The sequence below is a fragment of the Colossoma macropomum genome, unplaced genomic scaffold (genome assembly GCF_904425465.1).
Source record: "Colossoma macropomum unplaced genomic scaffold, Colossoma_macropomum, whole genome shotgun sequence".
NCBI lineage: Eukaryota > Metazoa > Chordata > Actinopteri > Characiformes > Serrasalmidae > Colossoma > Colossoma macropomum.
The window spans coordinates 42079830-42091931 of record NW_023494805.1 but is presented as its reverse complement, the minus strand read 5'-3'; the positions used below and the strand labels follow the sequence as shown (position 1 = coordinate 42091931).

The 12102-nt window shown below is 40.9% G+C and overlaps 1 protein-coding gene across 2 annotated transcripts in view; it reads right to left on the bottom strand.

The window, feature by feature from the left end:
• lmbr1 (limb development membrane protein 1) overlaps positions 1-12102 on the bottom strand; it is a 70869-nt gene that overhangs the window by 4869 nt on the left and 53898 nt on the right. For both annotated transcript variants that reach the window (XM_036596656.1, XM_036596657.1), the window contains exons 13-16: positions 6367-6440; positions 5318-5408; positions 4384-4450; positions 1204-1365 (exon numbers count right to left, since the gene is read on the bottom strand). In XM_036596656.1, the coding sequence (XP_036452549.1) occupies positions 1204-1365; positions 4384-4450; positions 5318-5408; positions 6367-6440 (394 nt within the window). The remainder of the gene's footprint in view (positions 1-1203; positions 1366-4383; positions 4451-5317; positions 5409-6366; positions 6441-12102) is intronic.

The following is a 12102-nucleotide window of genomic DNA, read 5'->3' as shown; positions in this document are numbered from 1 at the left end:
CCCTCTAAACACTCTGAACCCAAAGTCCTTATTATAAAGCAAGACGATGTCTTTTTGGGCAAAACATTGCGGTGGACTGAGTCTGTACGGTGCTGTGTGCTGCCTGCTAAACAAAACTGCTAAATATCGTGTCATTTCTTTGAAGACTTGCCCCTGATTGGAACTGGTCCACATGGTGTCACTTGGTTGCTTGCATGGAGTCTCTAGTGGTGCTAAGATCTACACCAAGTTCTTTTTAAACCATGTTCGATTTGGGAAGATTTTGTTTAGTTCTTTTTAGTTCTGTTTAGACGGTCCCTTAAAGACTAATTACATGGAAAAAAAAATATTGTGCACTGTGAGACAGTCCCTTAAAGACTAAATACATAGAAAACATGTACACTGTTTAGACGGTCCCTTAAAGACTAAATACATGAAAAATGTCGTGCACCGTTTAGACGGTCCCTTAAAGACTAAATATGTGGAAAATACATTGTGCACTGTTTAGACAGTCCTTTGAGAAACTAAATACATAGAAAATATGTTGTGCACTGGTTAGACGGTCCCTTAAAGACTACATACGTGAAAAATATGTTTTCCCCTGTTTAGATGGTCCCTTAAAGATTAAATACATGGAAAACGTGCTGTGCGCCGATTAGACGGTCCCTTAAAGATTAAATACTTGTAAAATATGTTTTGCACTGTTTAGACGGTCCCTTAAAGACTAAATACATAGAAAATAAGTTGTGCACTGTTTAGACAATCCCTTAAAGACTGGAACGTTGATGTGTTTCAGCAAAATTGTACAATAGAAGATTTTTAAATGTATTTGGTTTTAGTTTGTCTTTCAGACCCATCAGTTAATGACGCCGTGAAACCTCCAGCAGCAACTTCCCTTTAAACCGTCTAGTTTCAGTTAATATCCTTATAAAACTTACAGAGAGGGTCATACAGCCCTCTTCTCTCTAACTCATGGACGAAATTGTCCATTTTTAGGTAATTTAAGCAAATTTCGATAAAAGGTGGCTGGTTTAACCAGATTATCTGAATAATTATACATATTTATTATATGCCATTTTGAATCTGAATAGTATTCCATGCATGCACACCCATGCAAGTGAACAGTTAGACTTCTTCTGCTTTCCCATCTGTCGAGTACCAGACAGGATTATCGTTTTGTGCAGAGGCACAAAAAAAGACATGAACACAGAGGCAAGCAGTTACCCAGAGCTTTGAGGAGCTCCTCTCTCACAGCGGAGGTGAACTTTCGCACCAGACACAGCGTGGTCACCACGGCGAACAGGAGATTGTAGGACAGGACGATGTAGAAGTTTCCCAACCAGTTAAATCGGCCAAAATCTCCCAACAGGTCAAACCTTGTTATTCCTGCAGAAAGAAAAGACATAGGGGTTTAATCAGTACCACTATGAGTGTAGTCAAATCTGGTTTTGAGCTGCATCCACAAAGACCTAATCATCTGAAAAGATCATCATCCACACTAGACCTGTAGGAGTCCAGGATGAAGAAGGAGGAGCACTGAAGATCCATCACATCTTCACCTATTTCAGATATAACTTTCTGGTAAATGCCCTCTGGTGACTTATATCCCTGTAGTGTATCTGTTCCTTAAAGAGGAATTCTCATTTTCTACATTTCTCTTCTTTCACATTTTATTTTCCAGAGGTTTAGTCATTAAGGGGCCGTCTAAAAAGTGCATAATGTGGAAGTTTTATTTTTCATCAACGTAACTAAAACACATTAAAATCACATCAAATCACTCAAAGAGAGTGGCGTCCCTTAACTGGCATTTGTAGTCAGGATTTTGCCTTCTTTGAGCTAAATACATGTAAAATATGTTGTGACCTGTTTAGACGGTCCCTTAAAGACTACATAGACAGTCCCTTTAATCAGCAAATACATGGAAAATGTGTTTTGCACTCTTTAGACGGTCCCTTAAAGACTAAAAACGTGTAAAGTATGTTTAGGGTCATACAGCCCTCTTCTCTCCAACTCATGGATTATTCATGTCATTATTCATTTTGTTCATGATCATTTACCGAAGTCTTGAAAATGAAACAGACCACAAAAACAATGAATTCAAAATGGACTTTTAAGAATTTAAAATTTTAATTTATTTTAATTTCATTTTTTTTTTTTATTTTAATTTTAATTTCAAATATTAATTTATTTTGTCATTTTTTAATTTAAATATTTATTTATGGACAGTATGTACTGCTCCTTTCACTCTGTTTTGAACACACTGTTACTGCTAGTGCTAGTGCACAGTGTTTCTGTAATATTTCTGTTTTCCTTTGTTCTACGATGCCCTTAGTATCATGGCAGCAAAATATAAAGTAATCGTAATGGGATCGGGAATACTGATCCATTAAAATGTGCCTGGATTAGCTCCCTATCAAATGCAAATATAATTACATAAATTTGTAATTAATCATGTAATCACGTGTTAATAATTCTGTAATTTAATTTCTGAGGGTTTAAAAAAGGCTACCTAAAATATAGGATTTCAAGCAGGATTGAAAGAGAGAAAGAATAAAGGAAGAAATGACGTAATGAAGCACTGAAAGAGTGAGAAAGAGACGGTAAAAGAGAGAAGAAAGAAGTTATGAAGTTCCTGAGCTGGACCAATCTCGATCGATACTGTTTTCCACTGCTCCGTCTTCAGGCAGAACCCTGACAGCTGATAAATGGCGTGTGTATGTATCTGTGGTGAGCAGGCTCAATATCCGCCCCGAACGGTCATTCTTCAGAATGACACTCAGGTCAACTCTGCTGGCGTTTATTTCCAGTTTCTCCCAACTTCTACCGATCGGGTCTATTATCAGTCCATTACAGTGATAGTCTGATGAATTATGACTGAATGAATTAGGACTGTGACCGAGTCCTGTTTATACTGTGGAGTGTCTGACCAGCGGTCAAACAGGGCAGAACCAGAGTTCATGCTTCTTTAATCAGAGACACTCATTAATAAACATCTCCTGACTAACACACTGCTTTAACGCTGCTTCTGTAATCCAGCATCCACCGTTCTTTACACCGGAACAGCAGATCATACAGGCTGGGATTAGTAACGGTTTTTAATGTTTTTGGATGCAGATTGGGATTAGTAATGCTGGATACAGATTGGGATTAGTTTTTTTTTTGTTTTTTTTTAAAGACACAGACTGGCATCAGTCATGTTCCTGTAATCCAGCATCCACTATTCTTTCCACAAGAACAGCAGATCATACAGATAGGGATTAGACTGGGATCAGTTTTGTTTACTTTTTTGAGCACAGATTGGGATTAGTAATCCTTTTCTGAAGGTTGGAACAGATTTGATTTTTTTTTTTACTTTTTAGACACAGATTGGGTTTAGTCATGTATTTTTTAACTTTTGTTTTGGACACAGATTGGGATTAATATTTTTTTTCAAAATTTTCTGGACAGTGGGATTAGTAATGGTTATTTTGGACACTTGGTTTTTTGGACACAGACTAGGATTAGTAATGTTATTTTGGATGTGGTTGGTTTTCTGGACACAGACTAGGATTAGTAATGGTTATTTTGGACACTTGGTTTTCTGGACACAGATTGGGATTAGTAATGGTTACTTTGGAAAGGATTTTGGGCACAAATTGGGATTAGTGATAATTATTTTGGATGTTTTGTTTAAACACTGAGGTCGGTAATGGTTATTTTGGATACAGTTGTTTTTTGAACATCATATAAAACAGCAGATTGAAAACAGCTGAACAATCCAAATTTGAATCAAAGATTACACAGATGAAGCAATTTTACTAAATCTAGCAGGTGCTTTTATATACAGGCTTTTGTATTTCAATATTATTGCTGTGACAGTACTCTTAAGTAGCTGGTCAATGGCCACTTAACAATGACCATGACAACTATGACTCAAGGCTGCTCAGTAAGCTAAACTAAACTCCAAAATATTCACATTTTAATCACCTCCATTCACATCAGAGTGTAGATCGTTAAACTAATCAGGAACACAGAGTCGCAGAGAGAGAACTGAGAAAGAGTCAGTAAGCGGGGGCGAGGCAGAGAATGTGGCCTTTTGGGTGACGGAGGTTAATTGTCTGAGTCTGAATGTCTGCAGTTTACCTTTCCCACCATTTTAAACACACTCCTGTCCCACACACACACACACACACAACCCCCCCCCCTCACACACACACACACACACACCCCTATTCAGAGTCTCTGCAGGACAATGAGTGTGATGGTGTGATTCAGAAGGTGATGGAAATATTCATGACTCTGATTTGGGCAGTTGCTTCTTTTTATCTATTCAAAGTGAAACTGTTAATGTTTCTTTAACTTTTAATGAGTCACTGTACTCCAACACACACACACCCACACACACACACGCCTGGACAACCTTACCGAGTGTTCGAGACATGACCGGCAACGCAGAGCTCAAGACCAAGATAGACACACAGCAACCGATGATCTACAAGAAAGATGAAAACAATCAAAAAACTAACTTCACACCCATAAAACATACAAATAATACTCTAATGTGGAGGTTTTGTCCACTGTGCAGCTCATCTGCCTGTAACCTGATCAAATCTGAGCTTAGAGGTGAGAGACTTACTGAAAAGGTGAACACCAGTTTGACTTTGTTCCACGATAAAGATTTTTTTTTTAAATTTTTACCCGGTTTTCTCCCCAATTTAGTCGTCTCCAATTCCACCCGCTAGTTAGGACTCCCCCAATCACACGATACTATCAACGCTAGGAGGGTGAAGGCTAACACAGGCTTCCTCCGAGACCTGTGAAACCAACCACCGCTTCTTTTCGAGCTGCCGCTCACGCAACGTCACTGGACAGCCGAACGCGCTCGGAGGAAAGCGCCAACCGCCAGATCTGTTACGTCAGCTAACAGACGCCTGCGCCGACTAGCATCGCGCTGAGTGATGGGGGAGAAGGAGGGGCCATCCTACCCACCCAGAGAGAGCGAGGCCAATTGTGCTCTCTCGGACTCCCGGCTACGGATGGCTGTAGCATCACCAGGGATCGAACTCGCGATCTCCTGATGATAGGGCCAACGCTTAGACGGTTGCGCCACTCGGGAGCCCATGATAAAGATTTTAATCCATCATTAATCCAACTTGATTAAGATCTATATTACAACTACTGGATTATTACGAATACTATTATTGTTGTTGTTAATTTGCTTTGTATATAATTTATTTATTTATTCTCATTTATGTATTTGTGCAGATTTCAGTTCATCTCGGCCACCCTCAGACTGACAGAACAGATATGTTATCCCATAACCCAGACTCGACTTTCTCGGTGTGAGTGTGAGAATTACCGTGGTCATGGTGGTGTCGTCCTTCCTGGGCGTGAGTCCTTTGAAGATGCGGAGGCTGTAGAAGCCCACCACAGAGGAAACCATCAGGTAACTACAGCAGAGTTAAGAACAACACACAGACACGCACATGTTGTAATACTGATGAGCTAGAACGCTGCAAGTCCCTTCTTTCCTGTCTTTCTATCTATCTACCATCTGTCTGTCTGTCTATTCACCTACCAATCTGCCCGTTTGTCTGTCCGGTTATCTGTCTCCCTACCTACCTGTCCGCCTGTCTGTATATCTATTGTCTGTCTGTGTCTGAATCCCAAATGACTGTTTCTTAGCTGTATTTTGCTCTGTTGGGCTGCAGGATCCAGTATTTAAATTCCTACGTAGTGCACTATGTAGGGAGCAGGGATCCGTTTGAGATTCAGCCCCAGTGTAAGAAGTAAGGCACCGCTGGATTGGTGCTAAATACAACTCGTGGTGGTAATTTGGTGACCAAAAAGTACTTATAAAGCAAAGGTTTCTGCACTAAACAGTGCTGTGATATCATATGTTCAAAATTACACGACAAAAAGTTAAAAAGTTCATGAAATGACTACAAGATACAGCGATGGGCGATGAACGTTCGCCTCATTTTGTGGTTGCTGGTTGCTTGGCAACGATACCATACTCTAAAGGCACTACGTTTCTTGGCGGAATACTTGTTGGCATTGAATATTATTACTAATAACAAATTATTTTCTGAAAAATTGTGCATTTTACCATATTTCATTTTGGCCGCCGTTTTATAAAAGCAATAAGCCACTTGATGCTGTGCTTTACAGTGGTTTTATCACAGGTAAGGGAGTTTTACTCCGCTTTGCGTCGTGCCTAATAACACCTGTGACAAAATCGCAGTATTGCACAACCTCTTTTGGCTTAATGACACACCTATCTGTCTGTATGTTTGCCTGACTATACATATCTATCTCTATCTATCCATCCATCTTTCTATCTTCTAATCATGATAACAAAGCTCAGAGTCAATGGAGAAGACGTCAGTGTTGTAGCATGGAGGATACATCATGAGGATGATTTCAACCACTGCCTGGACGACACCAAAAGTGGACAGGGAGGTGTTGCCGATGTCTGGATCCTGAAGAACAAGAGAGAGAGAGAGAGAGAGAGAGAGAAAGAGAGAGAGGGATTTAGTGTTTGAGAGGCCACTGCACCTCATTAGACAGCTGCATTTACTGTGTATATAATATTTTTACACATTATGTTCTAACGGTACTGTCAGCTATCGGCACTGTCCAGTCTGTGTCTATACTAGTACTGCACCTACACTGCCTCAATGGTATTATTACATCTATGGTACAATAACGTCCTCACTAGTATTACATGAATGCAAGTATTGTCCATACATTAGTCCTGTATCCACAGTAGGACTGTGTCTATATTCTTTTTATACATCCCTACATATTGCACAACTATTAACGGATGTTTTCGTTTACAGTGTTTAGTCAGTCGCTTCATTAACTGGACGTGGCTTGCATCACTGCATGGTCACTTACATAACATGTATGCTATTTTACTTACTTATTTTTGTAGTGCTCATTATATTTTATGGCTGTTTTAGTATATTTTATCATATATCTTTACTCTGTTTTTTTCTGTTTAAGCATCTGCATAATAGCGCACAGCAATACCTTTGCTCTTTTTTTCGTTTTGCCCTTTACTGAACTTTGTGCTGCTGTAATAGATGACTTTTATTTATCTTTATTTTATCTATCTGTCTATGGAGGTATTGCATCCATGCTATGACTGCGTATGTGCTATGAATGAAATATGCACGCATTGCGTCTACATCAGCATTGTGTCTATGCTGGGGCTGCACCAACACTAGTGTTGACTTTACATAAACGCTGTATCTACACCAGCATTGTGTCTACTCTGCTCCGTCATGTGCTTTTGTGTTGATGCGTGTCAAGCGTGTTGCTGCAGAGCGTCTACTGAGTAAACTTTGTTTTCAGCTGTACTGGAATAATGACAAAGTCGAACTGGTATTTAAAGCCTTACTGCATGAATGGATTACTGCACACATAAACTACGACTAATTTGCACCGAGACACGTCCCGCGGTTCTGGCCCGAGGCGACCCGAGAGCATAAACAGGTTTTCACAGGGCCTGTTATAACGGTTCCTGTTACAAATAAAGCTGTGTAATCTAAATAGGGCTACAGAGTTGACTTCCAGTCGCTTCAGGCAGCGGAGAAAGAAACAAGCAAAAAAGAAAAAAAAAAGGGGAGTACAAATATTTGGAGATGTTCTGTTTGAACGCCATTATGAGGAAATCAAACGCATAAAGCTCAGATTAGCGAAGTTCCCCGGTATCGCCTCCGAGTACAGACACACAGCCACTGGCAGGAAAATGAATAGAAACAGATGAAAGATCTTTTCAAATTCACCGCCGCTCTCGCGCTCAGTATGTGAACAGGTGTTCAAACAAAAAAAAAAAGAAAGAAAGAAAGAAGGAAGGAAGGAAAAGGAAGAATAAAGAGCGTTAATACACGTACAGCAAGAGCGTGCACTGAATAAATGCAGGCCAACAGAATTAAGAACAAAAAGAAATAAAATAAAAATAAGTACAACTACAAATGATTATTATGTACACTGCACATTTATTCAATTTACAGGCACGAGTTATTCGTTTACTGGATTGCAGTCGAAGGAAAACAAGGACTTCAAATAACGATTAAAAGCTACAGAGAAAAAGGGGCTCCTAACAACCACCTGGAAGACCTGGTCGACCCCAAAACTGCCCGCATCAGATAAACAGCACTTAAAGCTTTCATCTCTGAGAGAGAGGAGAAAATCAAGCTGATCAGATCTGAAAACATCCACAGGTGTTTCTGTCCATCCTTCCACTGTGAGAAGACGACTCAGCGCTGTGGGTCTGAAAGGATGTGTAGCTGTCAAGAAGAACCTCACTGAGAAAAGGAGACGGACACATCAAACAAAGAAGCTGAACGATGGACTGACCACCCCAGAGTCCAGACCTCAACACCACTGAATGTGTTTGATTACTTCAGAAAATGATCAACCAGCTTCTAAGACTGAACTTTGGAGGTGTGTCTGCAGATTCTTTGAGGAGCTGAAAGTGAGTCTCCGGAACAGAATGGAAGCTGGAATAAAGGGAAAGATTGACTTGCCGACACTCAAACAGCTGAGATTAGAGTTAGTTATTGAGGTTTCGGTGCGATTTTCTGTTATTTCTCTTACCCCTACTCCTTGTTTTTGAGTGTCTCCTTGGAACTGAGTTACAGGGTAGTGGTTGAGATCTTCCCTCTGAAATGGGACCCTCAAATAAAAAGAGCATCACTTCATTAACAGCTACCAGCGCTGCTCTGTAGGAGACCCTGCCAGTCTGCAGTGACAGCAGAGGAGGGTAAAGTTCAGCTCCTCACTGCTGGGCTTTAGTTACATTTAGGGATCATATGATCTTCAAAGAGGGGGGCAATTATTTATTATCACCCACCCCTAATTCTTCAGTGATATGAAGCTGAAGTCAGATATTCACCAGATTCTTGTTTGAATCTTCCTGTTTCACCTTAAATGGTGCAGCAGTTACATTCTGGCACTTCAGGCGTCAGAACTGCTGGACTATTTAAGGTGGAACGGGAAAGTTAGCTATCTAGCTACCGAGACATTGGCGTGCTATTAGTGATTTTTTATGCTTGTCATGAATAAAAGGACCATAATACACTGAAACGACATTAAACTAGGATAATACAGTGGTTATCGTAATTTTAACAGAGAAAATTCTCACATTTGTTTGTTTCTTTGGTATCTTGGGCTCCATTTTGCCGTTTTTTTCTTTTTTTCTCATATCACTCTGTTTGGAGTCTCTGAAAAACCTCAGTTTGGAGGGCCGTGTAGCTCTAACACTTCGCCCTACCCTTCTACCTCAACAAGAATCGGGACACCCTACCCCTAGACGTGAATGTGCAAAACAGAGGGGTAGGGCTGAGTGGTAGGGGTGAGGGGTGAAATGGGTTCGGGCCTAAGACTGTGAAGAACCCTTAGAATACTCTAGAGTAAACCCTCGCTGCAACACTAATGGAATATTCTGGAACAAACTGCATTAGTTACCCTAGATGTCAATAAACATGTTGTGTTGTTGGTAAATTGACTTTAATTATAAAAACATCTCCGCCTGTTTCTGAGCTCTCGGTCTGCAGTCTTGGCTCTCAGCGCTGTCTGGGTGTTTGCTGGTTATGAGATCTGCCTCCTGCTCAGGTGATGCAGTGTGTGCAGGCACACAGAGTGTGTGTGTGTTTTGCGCGTTCCTTCAGGTGTGCCCAAACACACGCTGCAGGCTTTGATGTTCCTCTGCCACCTCTAATGAAGGATAATAACAGAAAAAAAAACCTTCGTCGTGGATTAGAGATGTTTTTCCTACACTCTCTCGGCTTAGCCCACGGGTCGGGAGCTGGATGTCATCGGCTGACTTCAGGCAAAGGTCAAGAGGTCAAATCATGAAAACTAATCTCCCTCTGCTTTTTTCTCACTCTGTTCTTCAGCACCCAACTGTCCCGCTAAGCCCGTCACTATCAGCACAGATCAGCTAACAACGAATCGTTATGATCAACTATTATAGCTAGAGGTGTAAAAACGAATCAGTGCGTCACGACAGACAGACAGACAGATAGACAGATGGACAGACAGACAGAACGAGACAGGCAGATAAACAGATCAGTCACTAGATACAGGCAGACAGATCAACAGATAGATAGATAGAGAGAGAGATATACAGACAGACAGATACACGAAAGACAGAAAAATAGAAAGACAGACAGCTAGACAGACAGCTAGACAGCCAGGTAGATAGACTGTTAGATAGACAGACAGCTAGACAAATAGATAGATAGATAGATAGATAGATAGATAGACAAATAGACACAGAGATAGATAGACAGACAGACAGGTAGATGGTTAGACAGACAAACAGACAGACAGACAGATAGATGGATCAACAGACAGACAGAGAGACAGACAGATGGATAGATTGTTAGACAGACAGGCAGAGAGACAGACAGGTAGATATAGATAGATATAGAAATAGAAAGACAGACGGACAGATAGATCACTAGACAGACAGAAAAAGAGACAGACAGACAGACAGACAGATAGATAGATAGATAGATAGATAGACAGACAGCTAGATATAGATAGACAGATAGATAGACAGATAGATAGACAGACAGATAGACAGATAGAAAGAAAGATAAATAGATAGATAGATAAATAGATAAATAGCTAGTTAGACAGACAGACAGATAGACAGACAGATAGATAGATAGATAGATAGATAGATAGATAGTTAGACAGACAGACACATAGATAGACAGACAGGTAGATGGTTAGACAGACAAACAGACAGACAGACAGACAGATAGATGGATCAATAGACAGACAGAGAGACAGACAGATGGCTAGACTGTTAGACAGACAGACAGGTAGACAGAGAGACGGACAGATAGATATAGACAGATAGAGAAATAGAAAGACAGACGGACAGATAGATCACTAGACAGACAGAAAAACAGACAGACAGATATAGATAGACAGATAGACAGATAGAAAGACAGATACATAGATAGACAGATAAATAGATAAATAGACAGATAGTTAGACAGACAGACAGACAGACAGATAGATAGATAGATAGATAGATAGATAGATAGTTAGACAGACAGACACATAGATAGACAGACAGGTAGATGGTTAGACAGACAAACAGACAGACAGACAGATAGATGGATCAATAGACAGACAGAGAGACAGACAGATGGATAGACTGTTAGACAGACAGACAGGCAGACAGACAGAGAGACAGACAGATAGATATAGACAGATAGGGAAATAGAAAGACAGACGGACAGATAGATCACTAGACAGATAGAAAAACAGACAGACAGATAGATAGATATAGATAGACAGATAGACAGACAGCTAGATAGATAGACAGATAGACAGACAGACAGACAGACAGACAGACAGACAAATAGATAAATAAATAGACAGGTAGACACAGACAGACAGGTAGACATACAGATAGATAGATAGACAGATAGATAGTTAGTTGACTGATGGACAGACAGACAGACCTACTGATTTTGTCCACCAGTGTCCAGTGAGAGTAACAGTGGCTGTACTGTACTGGGAGAGTAACGACTCAGTGCACTGTCTGCACTGTGCGTCAGTGTTAATTACAGTGGGGTTAACTGACGGCACATTTCCCTTTAATATCTCCTGAAACTGAACTCTTACACTCTGCACTGTACTACACCAAGAACAACTTCGCTTTGGGGATCAATAAAGTCCCTCTCACCTTAAACAATCAGGACAGGCCTGCGTACCGGTTCTCCTCTCTCTGATCCGCGGGAAGAGCCGGAGATGAGTTATAGTAAATGACACGCATTAATACGGCTGTTATTAGCAGAAGCCGTAACTCTGGATCCACAGGGAGCCACTGGACGAGACTTTTACTGCGGCCTTTAGTGACGGAGCGTCGGGCGGTTTAATGTCATAAGTGGTTGCGCATTAGGCCTCATTATCACATTTACGACAATCATGCCCGCTCTGTGGGTGCGCAGCGAGTTAGCCAGGGCTTCTATCGATCCCTCTACAGGGTGACCGCTCCGACCTGCGAGAAAGGAAGGAGGGGGGGAAAAAAAAAGAAACGCAGCCACACCGACTGGCAGTGCGAGATGTGAAGTGTGGCATGAGTCCAGCTCATCAAATGCATAAACCATT